The sequence below is a fragment of the Desarmillaria tabescens genome, assembly GCF_030435595.1.
Source record: "Desarmillaria tabescens strain CCBAS 213 chromosome Unknown EV420scaffold_132, whole genome shotgun sequence".
NCBI classification, from domain to species: Eukaryota; Fungi; Basidiomycota; class Agaricomycetes; order Agaricales; family Physalacriaceae; genus Desarmillaria; species Desarmillaria tabescens.
In genome coordinates, this window is record NW_026848431.1 from 71124 (window position 1) to 97821 (window position 26698).

At 46.6% G+C, this 26698-nt stretch overlaps 9 protein-coding genes across 9 annotated transcripts; 5 read left to right on the top strand and 4 right to left on the bottom strand.

Moving 5' to 3' along the window:
• Positions 1-35: 35 nt before the first annotated feature.
• Positions 36-765, bottom strand: EV420DRAFT_1487667 (uncharacterized protein; the record flags this gene model as incomplete). Its single annotated transcript, XM_060470551.1, has 4 exons — positions 36-221; positions 271-487; positions 543-622; positions 712-765. The coding sequence occupies 4 exons, from the start codon at positions 763-765 to the stop codon at positions 36-38; spliced, it is 537 nt and encodes a 178-aa protein (XP_060322182.1).
• A 4640-nt stretch (positions 766-5405) lies between these two features.
• Positions 5406-8312, bottom strand: EV420DRAFT_1673672 (uncharacterized protein; the record flags this gene model as incomplete). The annotated part of the gene is made up of 3 exons (XM_060479125.1): positions 5406-6376; positions 6497-6710; positions 6810-8312. The coding sequence occupies 3 exons, from the start codon at positions 8310-8312 to the stop codon at positions 5406-5408; spliced, it is 2688 nt and encodes an 895-aa protein (XP_060322183.1).
• A 1140-nt stretch (positions 8313-9452) lies between these two features.
• EV420DRAFT_1652707 (uncharacterized protein) lies at positions 9453-10885 on the top strand (the record flags this gene model as incomplete). The annotated part of the gene is made up of 6 exons (XM_060478684.1): positions 9453-9487; positions 9538-9600; positions 9648-9672; positions 10196-10444; positions 10498-10671; positions 10805-10885. 6 exons carry the CDS (start codon positions 9453-9455, stop codon positions 10883-10885), a joined length of 627 nt encoding a protein of 208 aa, XP_060322184.1.
• Positions 10886-11007: 122 nt separating this feature from the next.
• Positions 11008-14437, bottom strand: EV420DRAFT_1487671 (uncharacterized protein; the record flags this gene model as incomplete). Its single annotated transcript, XM_060470552.1, has 11 exons — positions 11008-11385; positions 11433-12185; positions 12341-12582; positions 12620-12991; positions 13092-13115; positions 13168-13341; positions 13392-13507; positions 13552-13674; positions 13724-13941; positions 14119-14187; positions 14240-14437. The coding sequence occupies 11 exons, from the start codon at positions 14435-14437 to the stop codon at positions 11008-11010; spliced, it is 2667 nt and encodes an 888-aa protein (XP_060322185.1).
• Positions 14438-14663: 226 nt separating this feature from the next.
• On the top strand, positions 14664-15388 carry EV420DRAFT_1487672 (uncharacterized protein; the record flags this gene model as incomplete). The annotated part of the gene is made up of 5 exons (XM_060470553.1): positions 14664-14733; positions 14864-14881; positions 14937-14951; positions 14999-15188; positions 15247-15388. The coding sequence occupies 5 exons, from the start codon at positions 14664-14666 to the stop codon at positions 15386-15388; spliced, it is 435 nt and encodes a 144-aa protein (XP_060322186.1).
• A 798-nt stretch (positions 15389-16186) lies between these two features.
• EV420DRAFT_1487673 (uncharacterized protein) lies at positions 16187-17050 on the bottom strand (the record flags this gene model as incomplete). Its single annotated transcript, XM_060470554.1, has 3 exons — positions 16187-16448; positions 16518-16927; positions 17033-17050. 3 exons carry the CDS (start codon positions 17048-17050, stop codon positions 16187-16189), a joined length of 690 nt encoding a protein of 229 aa, XP_060322187.1.
• Positions 17051-18066: 1016 nt separating this feature from the next.
• Positions 18067-19948, top strand: EV420DRAFT_1487674 (uncharacterized protein; the record flags this gene model as incomplete). The annotated part of the gene is made up of 7 exons (XM_060470555.1): positions 18067-18104; positions 18174-18207; positions 18337-18507; positions 18571-18696; positions 18993-19016; positions 19243-19443; positions 19496-19948. 7 exons carry the CDS (start codon positions 18067-18069, stop codon positions 19946-19948), a joined length of 1047 nt encoding a protein of 348 aa, XP_060322188.1.
• A 584-nt stretch (positions 19949-20532) lies between these two features.
• Positions 20533-21601, top strand: EV420DRAFT_1652713 (uncharacterized protein; the record flags this gene model as incomplete). The annotated part of the gene is made up of 3 exons (XM_060478685.1): positions 20533-21164; positions 21222-21329; positions 21385-21601. The coding sequence occupies 3 exons, from the start codon at positions 20533-20535 to the stop codon at positions 21599-21601; spliced, it is 957 nt and encodes a 318-aa protein (XP_060322189.1).
• Positions 21602-25029: 3428 nt separating this feature from the next.
• Positions 25030-26601, top strand: EV420DRAFT_1487678 (uncharacterized protein; the record flags this gene model as incomplete). The annotated part of the gene is made up of 6 exons (XM_060470556.1): positions 25030-25107; positions 25164-25194; positions 25260-25345; positions 25390-25653; positions 25771-26419; positions 26472-26601. Coding segments are annotated over 6 exons (1238 nt in total), but the record flags the coding sequence as incomplete, so codon positions are not given.
• Between the last annotated feature and the right edge of the window lie 97 nt (positions 26602-26698).

Genomic DNA, 26698 nt, shown 5'->3' on the forward strand with positions numbered 1-26698 from the left:
TACCATAAATCAGAATCTAAATCTCGCATTCAACTTCAATGGAACGGTAAAATAACACGAGGATGGCCAAAAACGTGGCGGACTTTTTGGAATTCACGGGTAACAATGTCCTCCAGGTCATCTAGCGTCTCAATAACCGATGCGTAATCCCAACGACGTGGACTTCGTCGATGGTATAGCCACATTTGCTTAAGGCCCATAATATAGAGTGAGAATATTTCCTGTAGATCAGGTCAGCGAAGAAATCAAACTAGGAGGCGGACAACGTACGATCTTCCTCTGCTCCTTATCTGGAGACTGATCCTCTGGCCATGCGGTAAAATACAGTCCATAAAGTTCTTCGAAGAAAGCCAGCACCGTATCTGCTAGTACAGCTTGCTCAAAGGCTGGCCCACACTCAGCAAGCCAGAGGCGCTGCTCCTCGGAATAGTACAGTCGGATGGCATACTCATGGTTCAATGAAGCTGAGAAGACTCCAATGATGCTTCTGTTCAAGATTATTTTTAAGATTAGGATGCAAGCGTGTGAAGGAAACAACTTACAGAGAACCATCCCCAATACTATTATATCGATGATAGCGAAAAAGGTCAGGATCAAAAGACATTGTCAATAGAGGAGGGCACTGCGATAAGTATATGATGAGTTCCATGCATTCTATTAAATGGGATCCTTTGTATACTCCAGTGTGTCATTGTATGTTCTGCTGTATACATTCTTGTAGTCGACTGTGATGCCCCGATACGTCGCAAACTTCGCTGTATACATTCTCGTAGAACTGGCTATACACAGCCAGAAAAATATGCGGTCACCTCAGAGAATTTGTGTTTTGAGCATTGAGCAGCATGTATTGCATGATGTGAGCATGTGTAGAAGGGAAATTAGCAACTGAGATTGCTTGTACTCACTTTTTCATTATATGTAATGCAAGACAAATATACCGAGGCAGACTCAGCAGTTGTTGATTTCGCCAACTAGCATAGTTGGGCAAAGTAAACTTTGAGATGAGCCTATAATGATTAGAAGTATAGCAAGGAGAGAATGTGGTGGTGGCTTGTTAATTCTGTGTTCCAAAATCGGTGGCTAAAGACTGAGAACCATCAAATTATATATTTTACAAGCTAGTAGTACAGCCACACAAGATCCGGATGAAGATCTGGAGATTGACACTGAGATCCCATCATATTACTATGATCCCGGATCTATGCCTAAAGGAGTGAAAGGGCACGGAGTCAGGTGATGACGAGCAAGGAGGCAGGGAATCAATCAGTCTGAAGTGTGGGAAATAGCGGCCATTGGATTTTGTCATGGTTGCACGTGACTTGTCATTTTACGGGATGTATAGATTGCTTTGACTGTACAGAGCTACAGTAGAACTCGTAAACTGAGGTGCACAAGATGTACCAGGAGAATGTATACAGTATGGACGCTATAGCCTCGATCAGGGTAATTTGATAACCACGTTGTTACTCAGCCATTTTGGTAACACGGGTATCATTTCTTGTCAGTCGCCGTTTCCTAGGCCTAGGACCCTTGTTAGACAATTTTGGCAAGTTCTTTGGTTCTGAAATACCAGCAACAGCCAGGTATTCATCGAGTGCTTTAAGTGCTTTGCACTTAGAGTATGGCTCTACAGTTAAATCACCAAGAGCCCATCGTACATGGAAGAAAAGTGAGTTATTCTTCCATTCATGTCCTTCAATGCATTCAATGAATTCCTCAGCATCATCAGGAGCACCAAAGTCATAAGGTTCGGGCTTCTTTCTGTCTGGGAATAAAACTGCATCACTTTCAATGTAGGGCCTTAACAAGCTAACATGAAAACGTGGGTGAATACGACGTTTCACGAGTTCTTCAGGGAGGTCTAACTCATAGGTGGACGATGTGTGGTCTGCCATGAGTACAGTATATGGGCCAACGAATTTAGGTAATAGTTTCGTTGCCCTAGCTTTGGGAAGATTCAAATTCTTCGTTGATAGGTATACCTTCGATCCTTCCTTGATATCAGGTTCAGGAGATCGATGTTTATTAGCCTCATGAGTCTGGAATACTCGAGAAGCAATAAGGGCATCATGAGCATCATACAGGTTCTGCATGGCTTGGATAGCGAATGCACGGATCCCGGGTGGGACAAGTTTATCATATCGAACCTCTCGCATCATTGAAGGCATATATCCTCCAACAAGTTCGAAAGGTGCGAATCCTGTAGACGCATTCATGCTCGAGTTAAGAGCAAATTCAATGATAGGTACCTTGATCAACCAGTCACACTGATCAGGACGAATGGAGGCACGAAAAATCTGGCCAATAGAGCGATTAGCTCGCTCTGTAGCTCCATCTGTTTGCGGATGAAAAGAGGTAGACATAAGAAGCTTTGCACCAAGTAAGCCGTGAAGCTCTTTCCACCATACTGATGTGAATTTGGGGCCACGGTCAGAGACAATCGATTCCGGAAGGCCATGCAGTCATACAATCTCACGGAAATATATTGAAGACAAATCCGTGGCCGTATTGGAGGTGTGGATTGGGATTAAGTGAACCTGAGATGTCAATCGGCAGATAACTACCCAAAGGTAATTATATCCTTTAACCTCAGGAAATGGACCAATAAAATCCATTCCGATAGATTGCCATGGTCTGGTTGGTATTGGCAATGAATGGAGTTTCCCTGAGGGAGCTCTATAGTTCCCCTTCGACTTATTACAAGTCTCACAGGTACGGCAAAAGAATTCACACATCCTGTAGAGTTTTGGCCACCAATACCAATGACGAATGTAATCCGCCGTTCGTTGGGGACCAAAGTGGCCAACAACCTCATGAGCTTGTTCAATAACAGCTCCACAAAGTGAACGCAATCCCTTAGGTGACTTAGGGAGGCATAACAATTTTTCTCCAGGCTTATACAAGTTTTCCGTCCAGATTAATCCTTTCTCAATGAAAAATCGAGGGTGGTCACTAGGAGCCTTAAGGACCTTCGAGAATATAGGATCCGTGGCATATGAAGACTTAATATCCGACACAAAGGTTGGATCCGAGTCCATAGTGGTTTGTAAGTTTTTACCCTTGTCTCGAGAGTCGAAAACAGTAGGGTTAACTTTTGGTAATTGAACAGGTTTGGGTTCCTCTGGTTCCCGAGCGTTCTCCATTTCTTCAGCTTCAAGTTCTCGAGTTTCACGCTTCTCTTTGAGACATGCAGACTCTCGACATGTTTCCATAGCACTGAGGCGAATAACCATCTCCTCAGCTTCTTCTTTGCGACCTAAAGGTAGGTCTTCACCGAGTTTATCAAAACGAATATCAGCATTGACAAATTCAGCTAGGTGGTGCTGATCTTCAGGAGTATCAGACTCGTAATAGCGTGATAGGGCATCAGCAACTTTGTTAGATACACCCTTCATGTAGGTAATATCAAAATCAAAACGTGAGAGATATTCCATCCACCGCATTTGACGATTTGATAGACGTCGTTGAGTCTTAAAGAACTCAAGAGCTTTATGGTCTGTGACAACATGAATGCGATAACCAATAAGCTTGTCTTCCCACTTCAACAGGGCTTCAAGCATTGCAAGAGTTTCAGTCTCAAAAACACGGTAATTGCGTTGACTATCCGTGAACTTCTTAGACATAAATCTGGCAGGGCAACAAGTCTGCCAGGTAGGACCTTGGCCATACATCGCACCTACACCAGAAATCGAGGCATCACAGATAACCCAGATGGGTTCCGTAATGGCTACATTAATAGGACGAAGGATTGGCACTTTGCAACACAAATCCTTGATAGATTGAAAGCAGACAGAGTGAAGCAGACGCCAGTAAAATGGCTGTCCGTTCTTAGTCATTTCGGATAGAGGGGCTGTATACGCAGTCACATCCGGTAAGAAATGTGTGAGATAATTCACAAGTCCAAGAAACTTCTCAATATCATTATAGTTTCGAGGTTGTCTCCAGTTTCGGATTTGTTCCAGCTTATCTGAATCTGCATGGAGTCCTTTATCATCAACAAGATGTCCAAGACAATCCATCTTCTCAGCGTAAAGTTGAACCTTTTCCACTTTCATGAAGAGTTTGTTTTCTTGAAGCTTATTGAATACAAGCTTCAGATGTTGTTCATGTTCCTCGACGCTATCACTGTAAATGAATAAGTCGTCGAGGTACACATGCATGAAGACTCCAATATAGTCTTGGAAGATCAAAGTCATGAGCCATTGAAATGTGGAAGGAGCATTACAGTCTCCTTGCTGCATTACATTGCTCTTGAAGGTTCCGAAGATGGTTGCAAAGGCTGTCTTCCAAACATCGGAGGGGACAACTCGAACCTGCTCATAGGCATTTGAAAGATCAATCTTGGATCGGAGCTTAGCCCGAGCCACGTCAAGTCTAATGGTATCCTGGTCTGGAAATGGGGTAACATCCCTTTCCGTATTCTCATTGCGTTTCCGACAATCTACAGTGGTTCGGATGTCTGAGCCATGTTTTTTCGGAACACATAGCATGGGAGCAGCTTGAGTAGAGACACATGGTTCCCACCAGCGAGCTCTCTTGTACTGGGCAATCTTTTCCGCCAGTTTACCCTTCATAGAGTCAGGGCAACGAGGTAAGTAATAGTTATATTTTGCCTTATCATTGATCAATGGGATTTCATGATTTATGGCTCATAATGGAGGTAATTCCTCTGGAATACCTCCCATAATGTCACGACACGATTCCATCCATCTAGCACGAAGCTGAGGGATATCAGCGACCGAAGGAGAGGCTATATCCTTCGTCTTATCCTTGTAACGCTCAGAAGTTGCACGAATTGCTTCTTCAATCGAGATCTTTGGATTTGAATCTTCAATCTCTTTGCTTTGTGATTCTGGAAACCGTTCTCGCGTAAATTCCTGTACAAGTTCATTGACTTCAATTAATTTTTGCCTATCCTTTGGATTCGAGGCATCCAAGGTAAGAGCTTCAGTAACAATTTTTGAAAGGTCTTCCATCGACACAAAGTCTTCCGGAGTAAGTAAGACAGGTAATTGACGGTTCAATGGAGCTGCTAGTCTTCCACTGTCATCGTCTTCATTGATATCCTCTATGGTTGGTGCATAGCGTGACCATGGAGGTTCTGGTATGTCAGAATGAGCTTTATTTATGCTCTGGCCATATAGTCATTTCGACTTAGGCTTTACAGTTTGACTTCTTTTGGTTGAACCCTTCAAACCTTGGGTAGTTGAAACTGGTTCTTTGGGTTTATTCGGGCGAGGTTTGATTTCTACTTCCTCATCTGAGTTGAATTGAACTTTGTTTGATACACGTTTCACATATCTACGAGTCATTTCCTTGGTTTCCTCCCCCTCTGAAAGAGTAGGGGCTGGAATACGCCGAATATGAATTGTATCATACTCAAAATCAAGTGATATGCCATGCTTTCACATGAAAACAGTGCCTAGGACTGCATCATAGCGGTCAACGTTCGCAATATCAAAGTAGTAGTTATCACCCGAGATGAATGCATGAGCATTCCCAAATTTATAGGATGCATTACAACCATGGCTAATCTGTGAGCAACTTCCTTTAGTTCCAAGTTGAAGTGTGATGGGCTTCGTCAACTGGAATATGTTTAATTTTGCGAGGCGAGCAAAATCTGGACTGATAGCATCAGCGGTACTCCCAGAATCGAAGAGAGTAAATGCTTCACATCCATTGATAGTGACTAAAGCAGCAAGGCAACGATTTTCAGCAGCTGTACGCTTTGGACGAGATGCAGTCCGAGGTGCATGGATTTTTGTGGGCTCAAGTGTTGGTCGATATCCTTTGATCTTTCCATCACTTGTCTGCTCTGTTTGAATTGCCCGAAGGTATTCAGGGAAATCCAGGACATACTCGTCATGAGATTCCATTCCATCGCTATCAGAGTCCGAGATTGAGGAGGAGTCTTCGCTAGATGCATCATGATCCATGGTATGGTCATTCAAATGCTCAGAGAAGTGAGATATACCCGATGAATCCGAGTAATCATTATCTTCTTCAAAAATAAACCCCATGCGTTCATCAGTAGTACCCTCATCGGATGTATACTGACTTCCACCATAAGGGTCTTCAGCATCAGAATTATTGGGAGACTGGTGCCCGGAAGAATTTCCAGGTTCATCTTCTGAGAGGTTAGTCCAATCCGGTGGGTTTTCAACCTCTGTATGATACTCCTCATCGGAGGATTCATGATCCGATGCTGAATTCACAGACGAATTGTCTGGAGAGTTGTCATCCACAATGTGGTACAATTTCTCTCCGGAACTTCGCTTTCCGTACTCCGGACATGAGGGATCATTGGAGTAATGTCCCTTCTTCCCACAGCCATAGCAGGTAGGGATTTTCGAGTTAGGATTCGATTTCCCCTTGTCTTTAGAGTGGTGTGGGTGCGATTATTTATGCCCTGAAGATGGACAATCCTTCTTGGGCTGATCACGAATTCGCTTGAATTTTTCATAGCCAGGATTGGGTCGAGTGCTATGGCACTCACCCTGAACCTTCTTGAATTTACGAGGTGATGGAGAATGCCTCTTCTTTGCAGATATGGCATTCTCCTTTGATGACTTACGAAGTCGAGATATATGGTCTTGCCATTGTTGACTGTAATATCGTTCTGCACGGATACCCTTCTCAACAGTAAGAGCATGCTGCATAATATCATTCACAGTCGAAACCTCGGCAGTAAGACCCATGCGAGTGACTTCCTGATGAATATTTGAAGGTAACGAGATCATTAGACGTCGTCGGAACGTATAGATGTCTGGTGGTGAAGGCATCATGTTTGCAAATCATAATAAACTCACAAATAGCTGGCAAACACCACCTTCAAAAGTGTACTGAACACGCTCAAAGTGTTCATTAACAGCATATAATGATGATTCATGGATAAATCGACGGTACAGACCGTTAATTACTTCCATGAAAGTAGGAAAATCATCACCATTCGCATTATTGGTATAAGCGATAGGTGTGTCTTCAACTACATTGTTATACCACGTATGGGCGTCTCCCCCTAAAAAGGTTGCAAGAGTGCTCGTACGCTGCATATCAATGGCAGAAAGCTGCTGTCCACCCCATTCATCTTCAGTATAAACAGGGCCACAAATATTTGCGATCTTCATCCATCTAATGATAGAGAAGATCCACTCATCGAATTCTATAAGGTCAGAGCTTCCCTCATATTTTTGGGGATGAGGAATACTCTGTAAAGATGTTTTCTGGACATTAGAATCCAGTCCTCGTTGAACACGCAAGAGATTGCGATTCACGAGGCATTCATAGCGCTGAAAAATCGCAAGCATAATTTCAACCTCAGATCTCATAACAGGGAGATACTCGAATATCTCCTCGTTGTTGAAACGAGGTTCCTGAGATGTGAAACGGACTTCCTGAAAATGAGCAGGAGTCGGTTCGCGAGCTTGTGGGTTATCAGAGCGTGACAAATGTTGGCTACTGGAACTGCTACGATGAGATCCTGGTCCTCCAGGTGGTGGCGGAGGAGGAGGATCGTTAGGAGGATGACCTGCACCTAGATTACGAGACGAAGTGGGACTATCCACATTAATTGGGCTTGCATGATTCTCCGAATGCGGTGCAGTTCGTGGAGGAGGTGCTGGATTTTGCTCTCGATGTGAGGTCAAGTCCAGGGCTTGTTGTGGCCGACGAGGTTGGTTATGAGCCAAAACAGAGTCGAAGTAACTAGCAGGCTCGCGAAGATCATAGTGATTTGACTGCGTGTTCACAGGAACGGCCTGGGGTCGAGGTGAAGGCACTAGAGGTGTAGCACCACGTTCTGGACGATTAGGACGCTGTCGAGGTGGCGTTGGTGGATCTGGGTGACGATTAGGAGGGTTAGGACCATTAGGTGGTAGATTCGGAGGATCTGGAGTGGAATCCTGTGAATCACTAGAGGATCCGTCGTCTCCTGGATCAGGATTAGGTGCAGCAGCTCCTACACGAGTCCTAGGCTGTGGTGGAGCCTGCGATGGTCGTGGCCTCGGTTCTTCACCAGGAATACGAGTATTTGGCCTATTACTAGCCTCAGGTCTTGTAGGTTGATCTCGAGGTCTCGAGTCACCAAACTGGAGAGGGGGTTCATCCTTCTCGACCTTAGGATGTCGAGATGGTGGCCGACGATGTGGGGGAACATATCTACCCTTCCTAGGAGTAGGAGGGACGTTGTCCTCATCATCAGCATCACTATCATACTCACCCTTAATTTTAGAGATCAGAGCCTTGTTCCGCTCTTCTATAGGGTCAACAATAGTTTGTGACGAGGCTCGCGATACAGAGGATCGTGAGCCCATAAGGCCCAATTCATTAATGAAAAGCTGTGAGTGAGAGGTTTTCATTTCATTAATGAATCCCTGTCTCTCTCAGGGCCTTCCAATTGCATGTACCAATCTGCGTCTGTACCAAAGATTTATTAATGCTGACGGCATCCTGGAATGCTGGTTTATTGGTCACGTGGTTCGACGACATTTCCGTTTTGCAGCCAGTGCCTGTTGTTGTGCACCCTAGGCCACCTCCCGCCTCTACTGCAGATCTTTCTTGTATCGAGATCATTTTTCTCTTCGATATCGTGTCACTCATCGGGATCAATCAACCTTGCTTGCATTTCAGGTCTTCTTTGATTCTGCAGGTACAGTATGTGCAGTGGCTGTGGCATTCTGTGGCACGACTTGCCGAAGCCTGTGTCTTCATTGACGTGAATGTTTGCATTTCCATGACATTCTTGGATCCTCTCCTCACCAGCACACCACGTTGTAACCCCAGTTCTGCGTTTGCCAATTAATTGGAGCCTTCCCATGCGTCCAGGGCAGGGCGTCAGACTCCTGCCTCGTACTATCAAATCCAACCATGACACAAGAATGCCTGGACATTAACCCGGGAAAAACGGTATGACATACAACCATCTTTGATTTCTTCCAAAAACTCATGTATGATACAGCATATCCATTGTGCCGGGCCACATGAAACCATCAATATATCCTTCAGTTAATGCATTGATATGCCCATTCATGAACCCTTCAATACCAGGTGCTTGCAAGCTGCGGCTTCGCCTGGAAATATTTCTTTCTGCTCCGTGTGCTCTAGCAATAATAATAAATCCTTCGTCCTTTTCCCCTCAACCGTCAATTAATGCTTCAGACCTCCATTGTCATCCATTTATTCTCTCCAGACCCGGAATCCTTCCATCAATAAATTCTTCCTCTGGTCCGATCCACTCCTTGAATCGAAGTGGGTCTGCTCTCACCCATCTCTTTTTAGGCTTCACCCCTCCCTTCTGCCTTCGTCTTTCCCCAAGCTTCACTCATCCCCACTTTTGTCTTTCCCCAATTATCTTTCAATTTTAAACAAGGTGCAATCTTTTCGTTCTCTCCTCAAGTCGTCTAAATGCATTGATATTGATTCTTCTAGTAACTCATCTTCTACAATCCGGTCCTATGTCTACCAACCAGCATTCCGACGTCCCGTCCAGGTTCGAGCTCAATCTTCTCCAGTGAATTCATTCTCATTTTTTCCTGCCAGTTCCCAGACAGGAGATATCCAAGTCAAGGATGCTCATCCAACTGCGCCAGTCCTGCCTTTCAAGTAAGCTCTACAGTCCAAATGCAATCCTGTATACTCACCGTCCATAGGAACTGGCCTTTGGTGCCGTTCAATGTTCGTTACCATGCCAAGAACTCTGGTCCGGCAAATCTATGCAGCGGGGAGGAATGCAAGAGGCCTTGGAAGCCAATGGGAGTCGGAGTCAACCTCGGAGACTCTGAGACATGCGAGCGTATCTGGTCCCTTAGTGTAATATGCCAGCAGTGAATGTACCTTTCCATGCGGAATACAAAAGTATCGCGATGTTCCGATCCAAAAATTATTGCCATTTATGTATATATAATAAGAAGGCAATAACGTTTCTACTATTTACCTTCTACCATCATGGATGACCAGACTCTGCAAGAGACATGGGTCTGCCCATTCATCCCCACTTATCGAAGCATACTACGATACGGCATGTCAACCCTCGACGCATATCTGCTCGGTCTCTTCGTGGCTTACCACGCTCGTTTTCGATGCTTGCTTGGCACGCCAGAAAACCCCAGCGACTTGAACTTGGTTCATGCTTGGAAATGACAGGCAATCACTGTGAGTTACCAAACACCTTTTCAAACTCACTCAAAAATTTCTTTAGGATCTTGCTCGTCTCCTGCTTAGAGTTCATACCAAACTCTCTGACACGCAAGACTCTCCAATGCCCGTGGTTCCAGATTCACAGCCTACTGCTCGATGCAGTGACCAAGCCGTCAAGGCACCGATACACACTCAGCATGCATCCCATTCCTCCCCCGATAACATTGACAGCCCTGCACCAGTTCCATCCTCCCCAAACCCAATATTGCTGGATGCTCCCCTCTCATCAACCGCTGATCCTGGGATGAAGGTAAGCTGTCCTCTTTTCCCATCAATTTGGTCCTGACTGGTGACTCGTCCTAGATGATTCCCTGCCAAATAACCTCTGAAACTTCCAGTTCCTCCGGGGAAATTGGTGGGGAGTGTCTGATGACTGGTTCCAAGCGCACTCGTGGTTCTAGCTCCGACAGCAAGGAAGAGCCAACGTCGAAGCGAAGATGTCTGGATGCTGGAGCTGTTTCCCTCAAAACTGGAATAGTAAGTTCTTCCTGCTATCGAGCATTGCAGCACATTAATTTCCGACGAACATTCCCTATTAGTGATCTCTTGAGTAGTGTACAGAATATTTGTATTTTTGCTGGAGTCCCTGTATAATCAATATTTCTTTTAGAAGCGTCTGGAGCCAATAATAAATCCATCTGGAGAGCACATAAGCGAACTAACCATCGGTACCTTGAATTCTCTTCAATGATAAATTTTTCTGAGCTTGTTCATTGAAGAATTCATTTTTGAACTTGGCACGGACTAACAGAAAGAAGTCACTACACGATGATGCATTATTTGTTCAACGACACAGAGTAGCTACTACGTATATCATGCCGGAAGGGCCCCTGGACCATTGACCATGACCACTAAACAAGCATTGACGTCCGCCATAAATGCCTTCCAATGTCGAGGGGCCATCTTTGACTCCAGTACAAGTGTTCCCCACCACCGCACCAAGTACATTACCTGTACCATTCCACTCCGGCCTTTCTTCCTGATCCGGCTCATGTCCACTGTATAATCCGGGATGGGTAGGTTCCCTTCCCCCGATTCCCTTGCGACACTTTGCAGTGACATCCACCATTCCATAGTCTGCTCGATTAGCTCCATTCGGTCCTTGGAAGAAAGGACTGGAAGCATGGCTTGCATCCTTTTCTTGAGCAACTCGGTCAGTGCTACCAGTCGATCTCTTGATGCCAATCGTCCCTTGTTTAGAAACATTAGTCATGCCCCAATGGATACCAGAATCTTACCTCTTTCACCGTCATGGACATTTCAAACTCTTTCCAGTGGTCTACACATCGCGTGTACTCTTTGCCCAGGTCGCAGGATTGTAGAACAGACTCCGCTTCTTCCACTTCTGGGGGAACTTCCCGATGGGTTTGTGTTCGGCGTTCTCGCACGGGTCGAACATTTTCCTTTTCGGAAGGTAGCTCTTCTTCCATGTTGACAGTTGGCCCTGCTGACATTTGTCGATGGTCTTGATCATCCTCCAGTCCACAGGGACGAGGCGCTTGAATACCATCCTGAGAGTGACTCGTGAGAAGCTGCTGAGTATTATCATTTACCGGCACCACATTAGCGTGCTGGGGCTCAGCCATCAGATTCTCGATGTCGGTCATCGGCACTGCCGACACTGTTGAAGAATTCACAGCGTTTCCTTCGATTTCGGCCGCTGGCGCACCAGGTTGGTTCGGTGAATTTTTGGCAGGTACTGGCATGCTCATTGGGGCGGCGGCGACCTGGTTAGGGAAATTTACCGGGGTGTTGATGGACGTGAAGGCATTGTAGTCAGCAGAATTTAACCCGGAGGGGGGAACTTGGTTCGGGAAATTTACCGGAGTGTTGGTAGAAGTGAACGGATGGTAGTTGGCAGAATTTTGGGAAGGAGCAGAGAAGGACAAGTCCTGTTGCCATACGTTACTGGGCTGTTGCCATACGTTACTGGGCTGTTGCCACGTATAAGCCTGCTGCCATTGATTGCATGTAAGAATAGCCGAGTTCTCCTATGACATCATGTCGACGATCGACGGATTAGCATTCCACTGTTGGGCGACGTTCATTCCGTAGGCTGTGTCTCCATGATTTGGGCCAGGTATTATGGTGTCGTGAGGCGCCTGGAGCAACATATCCATAGATAAGTCGGCATGGAGCACCCCACCAGTGAGGAGGTAATTCCATGGAAGAGTCCATGTGGGACATATCCAGTTGACCGAAATCCGGGTCCTGTCGACGCGTACGGTGTTACCCCATCCCAATCCACCCACTCCATATCCATGAAATCCTTGAAAGGATCCCCTAATTCAGTCATGTCAAAGTCCTGGTTTGGTCCAGCCATTGGTCGAAGTCCTAGGTCTGTCCCATCTTTGCAGATTGGAGAAGATAACTGTAGTTTGAGTGGTCCTGGGATCCACGGGAGGGAATGAAACTGATGGAATACTAGTCGCTGCAGCAGGCAGTTCCGACAGAGCCGTTGGGCGTCTCTGCATCTGGGGGGTTGCACTGAAGACGATTTTGCCAGGTTGGATGGCAGTCGCCGTGGGATCGACTGCACGGCTCGACACGGGGGATTCGGCTGCACTACCTGTGGTGACGACTGTGTTGCTCGCTATGGGGGGTTCAGCTGCACTGCTCGTGGTGACGGGTTCAGGTATACTGATCACTGGGGGGGGTTCAGCTGTACTGCTCGCTGTGACAGGAGCCACGGGAATGGCTGTACTGCTTGTCATGGGATCAGCCATATGGCTCGCTGAACCGGTATCTGCAGTATCTGCTGTCTTCTTTGTCTTCTTCCTCGATGGTTTTTTCTGCCCTATATCCACGTGTAAGCAAATAAGACGGCAATATTCCATAAAGTGAAGGTGCACCAGGGTTATCTTCTTTCTCTTTTCGTTTCCGTTTCTCTGACTCACCCTTTGTCACCTTCTTTTTGGACCCTAAGGCATAAGTGTCAGCATCAAATGGGAATACAAGGTCTAATTCGTGCACTTTTCGTGGGCTCAGATGGCCCGCCCATGCTCTCCTCATCACTCACTCCCTCAACTGCATTGATGTCATTCATAAAATCTTCCACATCACTGTCATCGTGTTGTCGCGGTCGTTTCTGACGTGACTTTTTGGTTGTAGCCATTAGTTTCCGGAACTCCTCGCATTTTTCGGGGGCTGGATAATGCAAGATCAGGTTGAGGCGATGAAGAGATGCAGATGCTTACAAAACGAGGAACAAACAAATTCCAAGAAAGGGGTCTGCACGTGATCACTGTATTTTGCATAATGCTGTGCAAAAGTATGTCCCCCTTCGTTTTCACCAAAATTCATGCTAGAAAACCTGTTGTCAAGACAATTCTTCACATGGCTTTCTGTATCACTCACAAGTAGGTCCTCGGGTTGAATTCCCCAGGACACATGCTGGCGAGCTGTATGCTGCCAACCCATCCTGCTTCGCTGGCGATATCCACCAATTGCATCGTCATCGCCTCCAGCATATCAATATTTCTGGGTAAATGTGAGCAATCGCTGTAGTCAATGCATGGTTTACTCTCACCGTAAAGTTGCCTCTGGACTACCTTTCTCAGGGCGGTACTTTTTGGCTTGGGAATTCTCACATGCCAAAGTCTCCATCCTCTCCCGAGTGTCGTCGCTTTTGTTCACCAGCAACTCTTTCGCCACTTTGCGTCCCAACTGAAGATCATGCCTGCTAGCCTTCAGCTTAGCCACCATATCTGTGTCATCACCGACCATTCCATCATCACCAACTGATGTCTCAGAACCAGTAACTCAGGGATCAGTATCTGCCGGTGCAGTCTCCGTGGCTGCTTTTCGTTTCTCGGCTTCGACGGCGGCAATGAACCACTTCTCCTTGTGATTTTCTTGGAAGTAAAGCTCGGTGGGAGTTAGGCCACGTGTGGTTTTGAGTCTGACAGGTCCCCTTTTTCTCACTGGCTTGCTACTCCCAGGACCTTGATTCTTGAGTGTGGCTTGGTAGTTATAGAACCAGTTTTTCAAGGACTAGACACCACAATGAATAATCATGCGAAAGGTATAGCAAGGGTTGTCTTACTGCTGCTCGATCCATCAGGAACGCTTCGTGCTCTTCGGCAGACAACTCAGACGGAGGCAGGTATCTGTCATTGAATAGACCGATACACTTCAGGACGGTATGCGCGACAGAGTGTTCATGTTGGCCCGTGACGAATGATGGAAAGAGCTCCTCGACGATGTATGCGTCCTCCTCTGGAAATTTAAGGCGAGCCACCATCTAGACATGTGCATGAGAGGGCTATTCACGCTGTAGTGATACCTTCAGACTCACCGTGTTCTATCAATCGTGGAGACAAACGATAGGCTTTTAGTTTCGCGACGGATCAAGGCAAGGATCTATTCATGCAGGAGTGATACCTTCAGACTCACCGTGTTCTACTGATCGCGGGGACAAATGATAGGCTTTTAGCTTGGCGACAGATCAAGGCAAGAATTAATTCTTCATGGCCAAGGCAAGGTATCTGGCATCACCCGGCGGAGCTGAATTGCAACTGTACAGTTGCAAGTCCCCATGTATAAAAGAAGGCGAGGGCTCCCTCTCATCTCTCACCAACAATCATGGACTCAACCCAAGCTCCTGCTACCATCGCCCTCTCTGAGACCCAAGCGGACCACAAGGATTGAATCTTGCACTTGATCGCAGTCTTATTTGCCGAGCTAGGTAAGCGTTGCCTTGATCGATCGAGGTGCCACGGTTGACCTCATTTGTTTTATAGATGGTATCACCCCTGGTTTGTTTTCGACGACTCACGTTTTCATTCCGCTAACTTAAACCTAGATACCATTCCTTCCGGTGCCAGCCTCAGCGTCCCAGCGGGGCCGTTGCCTCTGCCTGAGGAGAACGAGGAGGCTCCACCCCCCACCTTTCCTTGTGGGGCCTGCGGCTTTGTTAACAATGTCACGGTCCACAAACCTTTCAAATGGTACGCGGTTATCCGTGGTTGGGCTGTCGGCGTCGTCCAAGGAAGGTATGTCCTCGTCGTCACTATTTCCTTAGGTTGTGCCCTGATCCAGTTCCGTGCGCAGCTCGGATTCGACTGCGTTGACCACTGGCGTCACTGCTGGTCATGCATCCAAGGGGAGCACCAAGAAGGAGGCCATCACTATCTTTAACCAGGCTCTTTCCAAGGGCCAGGTCACTGTAGTACCTAAGATGCTGAAGATCTAGGGCACAACGTAGTATACCTATTACTTAGCTTTTGCCATCAATGTGTAGTCAGCTCTACTGCCGAAAAATGTGTATCTCTGTTGCAGTGCATTCCCTACTACCTTTGTGAACTGCCCCAACAAATAAGCAACCAAAAAATCATTCAGATCGGGGACTGCAGACTCCGCAGTTCGACAAAATTGGTCTTGTTCATCATTTTTACATTGGATGCAGGGATGAATAAATGATTGCCTGGTTTATCGCAACAATAAATTTTTGTTGAATCCGTGGCATTATGGTTCTGTGCAGATTCGCGAGGATTGTGTCAACCATTAATTCTTATGGATGCAGCAGGCAAAAATAAATTGTTTGATTGGAAACCATCGGATGTCCTCAACCATAAATTCTTGGGACGTCATCCGCTTCACTTCAATCTTGGGTCCGTGGAGTATTCCCATCGTGCCAATCAGCTATTAGCAGGTCTTTATCAATCATAAATCCTTCGCAGGGCACCCTTCATCATTCATTAATTCTTCACAGGATTCGTCGTCCATGTCAATTCAATTTCGGGTCCACGGTCAGGCAGGTCTTCGTCAATCATAAATCCTTCAAACCGCATCCTTCATCATCAATAAATCCTTCACAGTGTATTTGGCTGGCTTGATTTCATTGGTGGGTCTGCAATCACCCATAAATCTTTCGAACCAGACCCGTTGTTATCCATTATTTATTCAGAGGATTTGTTTCTCACATGATAGTTCACAGGCAGGGGAAAATGAATCATCGTTCGACTTCAACATGACAAAGTGATTTAACAAACTACCACTCCCTTTGGTACATTAGGGCCATGTTATCGTACTCTCTAACAAGATACTCCCTCCCCTCAGCAAAGACATGCGTCTGCAGTTCAACGATCCATCCATGAACCTCTTGGATGCGGTGAAGAATGTTCTGCATGCGTTGAAACCTTTTACTGACACCGGCCACATTGAGAACTCTGTCTATACATAGATTAAGATCTGACAACAACTTCTGCAATGCCTCCTCTTCGTCATCAATCTCGAACATCATGCCCAGGACACTGTTTTGGAATTTTTGTAGAAACCACTTGTAGAGCTTCTCCAAATACTCCCAGGGAGACAATCCTCACATTTGCTTGGTAAACTGCAAGTCAAGGTCCTTGGAGCATAAAAGGTAAAGTTCTACTGGCAGTTGTACTCGTGATGTACCCTTGAAAGCAATGCATGGTAGCATTTGGCGTGAGGTGTCTGTGGAGATAGGTACATGGGAAGGGCGGTCAGATGGCGACTCCATGAAGACGGTTTCATATAGGGACGGCGGGGTACCAGGACACGTCAGCACCTGAGAGATAGAAAGCTGAGGGTGGTTCTCAGGGAGCACAGTCGCTGGTGATGACAGGCCATCCTCATAATGTGGGAGTCCGTCCTGAGAGGGGTTGGCATCGAACCCCGGGCTAGATGGGAGCTTTGGTTTCAAATGTGCAGCTTGCGTGATTGTACCCTTAGATGCACAGCGACATCTGCGATGTTTTGGCGCTAGCTGTGAGGGGGAGCCTGGGGGTTTGCATGTTATATTAACTACAGGCCTGGAATGATATGCAAATATAAGATGTTGGTCTGCGTCTTTGCTCGAAACCTAACTCACTGAACCTGAACGTGTCATTTCTGACGATATTTTTCTCGACGGCGTGCTAAAATTTTGTCTCTATTTCTACAGTGATCATCATTGAGCTGTCGAACAGTGACAAAGGGGTTAACACTTCACTTCTGGTAGCTCCTCTGACTTTTCTGTCAGTTCGCCAATATTTTAGGGTCTTGCGGCGGTGCCCAGGGTTCGACAGTTACTGCCATGGAGGACATGAGTGAAGGTCAGCAGGTCCCAAAAAAAGGAAATCATGATCACTGCTGATCACGATTGCTGTTGGTCTGACCTCATCTGACCGCCTCTGTAAATGAGTTCTGGAAGTAGTTAGTGACCTATCCTGACCGTAATCGTTAGAGGAATAGAGGACGATTGTGTTTTGATCGTGTAGCATCACACCAATCAGTATGTCACAATGTCACTGATGTCATATGATGAATCAAATTGGTCCTTGGCTATCTTCACTTGAAACCATGAATCCAATCCGTTTCTTGAATACGTTCCTCACACTCCTTGTGGCTCAGATATCGCACAAGTACTGTGTCATCAAACATCTCTCTCTTTATGAACAGATTCAATTGGTCTGTTCAATTTTGTCTATCCACTGTCCAGGCAAGGCTCTTCCCGCTTTGACGTCGATTCGAAGTACAACTCATCACTGGATGTATATTCTACAGAATAACAAGACACGACAGACAATATATGCTAGCAATATCACATGCAACCAGTCCTCGACTTGCTGAGCAGAGCACCTGAAGGTGGTCAACGTGAACCGCCACATGGCATTCGACCAGGCTTGATATTTCACAGCTAGATGATCGCTACCCAATGTGGTCTGACCTAGCTTTCAGTTCGATATATGGAGGTCGAATTCTCGAGCGTTTATGGTGCATTCCTGGCACCAAGGTAGGATACGCTCTCTGTTATGTTTAAAATGCTGATCTCTGATCCATTCAAAGTAGTACAGTGCTCACACTCTCAGTGATCATTGTACCCTCCGTCAGACCCTGATATGCCGATGATTTCGGCTTCAGACCATGCCACAGCCACAAACAAGGAATAACATCATGCCAGGGTGCTCCTTCATCGAAGTCACTTCACTACCAGCCTGAAGCTCTGGATCCCAAGACGATGTCGTTTACAGTCCCCGCTCCAATCAACTCAGAGAATCTGCAGTTGTAAGTTTGTTCGTGACATCAATATTTGTTCTTCAAACCTTCTAATTATCCCAGTACTTACAGTGTCCCTCCTCCTCGACAACCCCCCCCCCCCGCTGGCTGCTTGCGCTCATCTGGACAAATGATCAGTATCTCTGGATGGACCAGATTGGCCCTCAGTTCGAGCAGGCTGTATTGCGACATCAAGTACAAAACTTCCTCTGTAACACGTATCACACCTGGTTTGATATGTGGCCTGAAGACCCCCAAAACCGTCTCTCAGGCGAGTTTAGACTTGCTAGATTCGAGATGCGCAAGATTGTATGTGCCACCACACTCAGGAAGATGCAGATGGCTAATAATTGTTTCAAGGAAATTTTCCAGCTACACGTTATGGATTTGGGAGAATGTTGGGTCGTACATGGTCTTATACCCAAGCCATACAGTGGTCACGAGTGGGAAAGCATACTCGATGATTTAGTGGTCATGGCGGATCAGGCTTGGGGCCAGGTTTGCCATCTGTATGGGTATGACCATCCTTTAAGGCATTCACCCTCAGAGGCTTTTGAGAAAGAGTCCTAATGATACTTAGCTATGTTTTTGAGGTCGTGTGCTCTCACACTGTCAGGTTGCCTTGCAGGAATACCTTAGTGTACCTGGCCACCAATGTCTTCAACTATTAATCCTTGATTTCAGTCGCCCTGACTCTTGACGAATAATACATCCTTGGTCAATAATATATTGTTGGCGGCGCTGGTGAGATCTCCTGCTTCTCAAGAATTAATGGTTGAAATTTTACCCCCCAGCGATATATTAATGCTCTCCGGGCAGTGAGTTACAATTGTGGCCCTTCCTTTTGCATTCCCTCTGCTGCCTTTTTCAAACGTCTCTCTCACTGTGCTCGCACTAGGCGACACTCAAGCGACGCCCCCTCTTGTTCCACTGCTCTCTCCGCACCATCCTAACAATGACCGAAAGTGCCTACGATCGGAGTATGACCTAGCATCTTTTTTTTTCCCTGGCTCGCTTTGACATAATGTGCAGTTTTCTTCCTAGCACCGGATGAAGAGGATGCGATGTTACCCTTTCTCTCTGAGTATTGGACCAGTTGCCAGCAAGGAGGTCAAGCCTTGGAAAGACATGCGCCAACATTTGTGGGAAGCTTGGATGGCCAAGTTTCCTATCAATTTTATTGCCTTGACCGGACGCTACTCTACCAAGGTGGATGAGAGCGACTGTCATCAGAGGAAGCTTCGGGTATGTCACTTGTGTTTGTTCAGAAGTAGGGGGCTGACCATCATGGCATCAGTGCATTGAGGCATATCTCCTTCGATTTGGTTCATTCACCGGTGGCCACAGGTTGGATATTCTGTGCCAGGCTGCTATTTTTGTAGATGCACAGTCGCAGAGCATGGATTTGTCATCTGAGGAGGTTCCACCACAACAAACGCAAATCACCATGCCTCCTATCTTCATCCCCTGTCATAGCCCATGTCTGTTAGCTCATTGCTACACCCAAAATTCCCCCTCGCACTCTCATCGTCAGACCGAACACCCCATCACTCCCTCACCGTCCCCCCCCAAGGCCGCGTTGCATACAAGTGCCATATTCCAGACTCCGAAAACCCCCTTGCGCACGTATGCTAACCATGCACGTCACAGGGGCACCAATCTGAAGTATCCTGCTGAGGGCTCTCAGATGTTCCTGTCATACCCTGTCAGGAAAACCAAGATTTCGTCGATGCATCCACGCGGTGGATAAATAGCAATTGTTGTCGCTGGGGCATAGGTCATATAGCAGCTTGGTGTTCATTAGCTAGTACATTCAGGTTGTGACGGACATATCAATTTTTCTTTCTATGTCGTGGCTAAAGACATGTAGACATAGCTTGGTGCTTGACTGGATATAGAAATTCACACCCATTAACCTGTAATGCCCCTGACTCGCAGTGAGAACAAGTTGTAAAGTCGACGACAAAGAAAAAAATGCTTAGACCAGGAAGAGCCAGCATTGTTTTACATCAACCCACAACTCAAGAATAAATCATTCCAGGAGTCGCCGGTCTCTCTATATAACCATGGAGCCAGGTAAGAGCGAGTCGATTAATAAATCCTTAACTACCAGTCAAGAGGAAATGGATCGTTGCTGGTCCTACATAGCCAGTTGATTAATAAATTTTTGGAATGTGTGTACATGCTCGTTATAAAATAGGAAACCATCCTACGAGTCCTCCTGAGATATCCCTATGAGTTCCTCCACGCTTCACTCTCTCACGATGCACTGTGAACTCTGCGAAGGAAGCCTGGACTTCACATCGACTGTGGCTCGAGTATCCGCCAGTGACGATGTTATCACCTTCGGTCAGGTATGGTCCCTTCAATGCAGACATCTACTCGACACGGATTGCGCCTATCAACTGCTCGAACATCGTCGAATGCGTTCCTTGGGGGCGAAACCCCCGGGATCCTCCCCCCGATCCTTCCCTGTTGCCAAAGTGTGGTCCTGCCCGGTCGCCACATGTACAGCCGTGTATCGCAGCATCGTTTCTCATCGTTGTCATGGATGGACAATGGCACCAGACGGAGAGGGGGACATCAAGGCTCTGGTGCCGTACTCTCTGCATTCACTCCTGGGGGCTTATGCTACAAGAGACTGTGTTCGTTGGGGAATGCTCGAAGACCTTGAAGACCTGCAGCTCCACTTGGGTTCGCTTCACCACGGAATCTGACACCGGCAGTCGATCTGTTCTGCACCCATTTCTGTCGAATTTGCGACTCATTGGTACGTCCCAAGCGTTGGCTTCAGTCCGCTCTTACCCAATGGGATCTCCTCTTAGGTCCCAAAGTCAAGAGCCTCCCATTACCGTCTCGGTCTCCTCTGCCGTGGCGTCGCTGTCCAGCAGTGTTGCAAATGGTTATGTTATCGATGACCTTGTTGCAGAGATGCTGGTTAATCGCCCTCGCATCCCTCCTCTGTGGTAAGCATATCTATCATAACCCAGTTTAGTGCAGTACTGACCAAGATGGCATTCCAGGCCCACCCACTTGGATTCATTTCGTGATTCTTTGGACCACAGAGATCTCTACGTACGCAGTTTGGTACTGGTTGTGCCAGGGAATATCCACCTCATTCCAGGCTCTGCGTACGTCTCACTGTCGATGTCGTTTTGCGCAGTTTACTGATAATCAGTTACGCAGGCCACCTACAATGGACTGGGTAGTTCCTCGATCTTGTCCAGCATGGAGGGTGGTGACTGAGGCTGTAGGTGGTGACGAGAATGCCCGGATGCAGGTCAACACGACTGTGCTTGAGAGCTCGGAGATGGCCTCTCTGGTCTCGCTCTGTGATTCCATGCTCATTACCATGGATTCCAATTTCAGGTTGAGAAACGGATGTCATGGTGCCGTTGCCTGAGTCTAGGAGACGATATGAGTACATGAGATGCCGGTCATTTTTGTTAATGTAGAAAAATAAATCCTTCTTGCATGAGTCATGTATATGTGCATAAGTTAGTGCAGTCGCAAGCAGAAGGAAAAGTGGGACAAACGACTGGATGCAATGCGGCATGGGAGTCCCATCCCAGGCCGGCAAGGCTGTGCACAGGTGCCATGTGGAAGGGGTTGCTACATGTGCGATTGTACTCCACACTCTCATGATTGGGTGCACCTCGTCCCCCACTCATTCCAAAGTCATACAATACCATTGAAGCAAGGAGGTACTGATGGTAAGCACTCCATCTATTCTCTTCATATTACATATCAATTAACCGTTCGTTCGCAAGGATAGATTTTTGACTACAATCAGAATTCTTCCTCGGTTCATGCCTGCCATTGTGGCAACCATCGTTCAATCATTTATCATTACCAGGAGAGAAGGATTAATTGTTCGTGAGTCCCACCACCTGCCTCCCCTCGCAAAGATTCATCGTTGGCAGCATATTTATTCTCACGGCATTCACTTTCATTCAATCATTTATCTATACTCGGCTAGATTTTCTGACTCAAGAAACCGAGGAAGTATGGAAGTATCCTTACCAGGCTGGAAGAAATTATTGTTCATCAGTCATACCATCTGCCTCTGATCGCAAGGATTGATCGTTGGCAGCATATCTATTCTCGTAGCCATCATTCACTGTTCAATCATTTATCAATACTCGGCTGGAATTTCGGACTCAAGAAAAACAACGGAAGTGTGTCTGGTAGCTACATCCCTTGGACCTCCCCCAGCCTGGCCTATTTCCTGACGTACATCCAGTTCTTGATAGTCTGGAGGCCACATAATGTGAGGACTTGTGACGTGTTGAAAGGATTCAAACATACTCACCAATTGCTGGTGGACAGACAGCTTTAACAATTGGGAATCATGGTCTACCGCTTCAGAATTATCGTCTATCGATGGTGGGAAGCGCTCGAAGAATTCGCTGAAGAGACAATCCCAGAACCGGGCGCCATTGTGTGATCTCTGGGCCTCATGGAAGTCATCCAGGTGATCTTCCAGAAAAGCATGTTCACGTGGGCTGAAGCACGTGCGAGGCATCTGTGCAACTGGGTCAGTTTAATTTCCGTTGCATGTAGCTGAAAGACCTAACCTCTGACGAGTGTAAAAACGCACGCGTATTGAATATGGAGCTCTGGAGAGCCCAGTCTTCTCAGATTTATACATTTCCATGTGTGAGTTTCAAGAATTAATCCTTGGTGACCACGGTTTTTTTTTCCTTCACAGTGTACAATTTATCGTTGCAAACCTAATCTACCAGGACTGCTGATCGTCGCAAAGCCGTACCATCTCACAGATGCCATACTCCCTTCAAGAATTAATTATTTGCCCTCAAGGTGTTGAATATGGAGTTCTGGAGAGCACAGTGTCCTCGGATTTATGCATTCCTACACGTGAGTTTCAAGAATTAATCCTTGGTGACCAAGGCCCACGGTTTTTGCCTGCACAGCGTATAATTTATGTTTGCAAAACCACTCTACTAGGACAGCTAATTGTTGAGAAGCCATACCATCTCACAGACGCCTTACTCCCTTCATGAATTAATTATTTGCCCTCATGAGATGCCAATTCCGAATATGTATTCTATTCAGGTAGCAGGCATGTACTGCCGAAGATTGTATTCTTGTGGATAAGTCGACGCAACAATAAACTGATACACTTGGGTAGCTACTTCTGACTCGCCTTCCTCATGGATGCGCCTGTAGAACCACACTACCACTTGCTAGCGTCCAGAAACTGTGAGAATTCACGTGTGACATTGAAAGGAGAAACACTCACTTTTTTCTGATTGTAGATAGCCTGTTCCTCCGTGCGGGAATAACCACCTATCACCACTGGGAAACGCTCGAAGTAATCGGGGAAGAAGTTATCCCAGAACCGTCCAACTTGGTCTGCTCTGAGGGATTCACAAAACTCAGCCAGGTGGTCTTGGAAGTAGGCGGCTTCTTCACAGTAGTCTATGTTCCTCCTAGGCATCTGGCTAGGTCAAAGGTTAGCATAATGTTTGTTAGAGGTAACCATTTTGACCTGACCTTTGAAGACGGTGGAACACTGAAGAACGCTGGGGGAGCTGAGTCTTCCGTATTTATACAGTGCCGGTCTACATTCGAGCAATAATTTATTGTTGCGAACCTGGTATCACTTTGGTAGCCACCGTGGTCCCATCACACTCAAGAATTAATTATTTGATTATTCACCAATATTACTCGCCCAGTTGGTAGCCACCATGGTCCCATCACACTCAAGAATTAATTATTCATCACCATTATTCACCCAGGTAACATATCTTAGTCTTTTGTTTGTGATCCCTCTCGATCATTGACATTCTCTCAAAATGTCCACCAGAAAGCCTAGGCGGCGCGGGGTGATTGAGCACTATCGGTGCCTGCCCAATGGCTCAGTCGAGCTCATCGGTCCAGCACAGCGTTCAGCCCAAGCCCAACGACAACTTCCCACTGATGTCAACACCACAGCTCGCTGTTTGGATATCATAGAGGTCTCAGTCTCTGCAGATCGAACAACTTCACGTCGTCGTCACCTCCAAACTGTAACGGTACCATCAAATCCTGGACCGGCGGTTGCACAGCCTAGTAAGGTGGATAACCCTCCTGACAAGAGCAACCTACCCCAACCAATGACCAATGTGTTGGTGCCCGACTTCAACTTCGCGGAAGCCCTCAATTTGATGGATGAATTGTTTCATCAGATTCGCATGAAGTGAAGGAAAAGAACTATTGAGGTGTGTGTTCTCTATCCAGACGTGGTGTTCACATGGCTCAACGGTTGAACCAGGATGAGCCGCTGCATTGATGGCTCAAAGAAATGGATGGATACCTGGGTGAAATTTTGCATCTGGAAGGTCATACTGGTTCCCATATCTGCACAGGTTGTGATAGAGAGCAACCCGCTACGTTCCGCTGTAACTTCTGTTTTAATGGGAGGAGTCTATGCAGTGAATGTATGATAGACTGTCACCATGATGCTCCCTTTCATTGCATTGAGGTATGTACTTTATTGGAATGTCTTTGTCAACATTCACTGACACAGCCATTCAGGAATGGAACGAGGATTTCTATCACAGAACGACACTGCAAAGGATAGGTTTGCAGGTGCAGCTCGGTCACCCCGCCAAGGAGAGGTGCACCCATCCTCACCCCTCGGGTAGGCAGGTCGTTGTGATCGACATGGAAGGCATCCATCAAGTCAACATCCTCTTTTGCGGTTGTCACCGAGCTTCTCCACTCCATATACAAATGCTGCACATGTGATGGTTTTCCACAACTGTGGAAATACCCCAAACAGCCATTACCTTTGCTGCACTACAGCAGTTTCAGATGCTATCTTTCATGTCGAAGATCTCTGGATACAAATATTATCACACCCTCGCACGCTTATCCGATAATACTGGTGTGCAGCTAGTTCCGGTATGCCATTGTTTTGATGTTCTCTTTGCCTCACTAAGTAGTCAATGAATATGCAGGATCTTTACCAAGTCTTTCTCCGAGTAGTCTGTGAGTGGCATCATATCCGGATGTTGAAATGACATAGCCAAGGCAATGATGCCATGGGATCGCAGGGAACCAAGGTCAGCAACTGCGTCGTACACTGCCTAGCATGTCCCAGACCTGGAGTAAATATGGCTCCCAACCGCCCGAGTCGAGAGTGAGTTTGTTTGAATGCGAATTTGTGTGTGTACTAATGGTAAGTTTAGTAAATGGCTTGATCGATTGTTCGTCATGGTGGATGCCAATTTCCGCCTCAAAAGGTTCAACGTTTCGAGCGAATGGCATGACCCTCAGCTGAACAAGGGGTTTTTGTATTTCATTGATGACCAGATAGTCGATGCGCATATTGCAACGTTTGGAGACAAGATACCAGAGGAAACTAATACGTGTAACGATCATGATGCTATCAAGATGGCTACCATGCGGGGAGGCAAAGGGATGGCTGTGACTGGAGTGGGTGCAGTCGTGTGTAGTCGCCACGAGTGTCGGCACACATCGTCGGTGATCAATCTGACTCAAGGTGAACAGTAAGTCCTTCAGACACTATCATATCATGGCAATGATGAGATGTCTAACAGGTAGGTGCACATGGACCTACCCACGCTTCTTACATTGAAAAGCAATGCTCCTGAGGAGATCGTCATCTCCTACAATATTGGCTGTCAATGGGGAAAAAATCTTTGGAAACGCATCGGCATTTACGGTCCGGACCTAACACCGCCTCAGAGACTGGAGTCTGTCATTATACTGGTGCCGAAGTTTCACCTCCCGGCACACATCGTTGCATGTCAAGAAGAGTTCTCCTTTGCTTTTGAGGTTGAGGTCGGGGAGACTGACGGCGAAGCCCCAGAATGTACCTGGGCGATATCCAACCACATTGCGAGCAGTACGAAAGAGATGGGACCTGGATCGCATCAGGACACGCTCGATGATCATTGGAGCGATCACAATTGGCACAAAAACACGAATCTATGTCAGTATCTCTGGTCTCTTGATTACAGGGAGATACTAATGGCCCCACTAGCGAAGCTACTGCTGCGTAGGATCAAAGACGCCGTGCCGCATCGCGAAGAGAATCGCATTACATTTGAGCTACTTTCAGAAACAGTAGTATCATCTGGGGATGATGGTGAGGCCAGATTAAAGGATTGGACCGACAAGGTAGAAGCATGGGAGAAGCGTCGTGCAAGCGAAGAAAAGATTCCAAACCCCTATGTTCCAACGGTCAAACGTAAGCTCTCAATTTTTGGGATGGACATCAGTATTGACTGGTTGTCTTTCAGCTTTGACAATGGCCTCTGTGTGGCTGAGACTAAACAAAGAGGGCCATGATGCCGAGTGGGGAGCCTCATCTGGTATGCTGATATCAGCAAACAAAATGATTGCCGATGGCATACTGGCTGAGCAGGCTCAGTGAGTTTAAATGCATTAACTTGGCTGGCTGTATTGATATTTTGTCTTAGGTTCGATCTACAAAGGGATGCAACTAGCTTAGGCATACATTCCACAG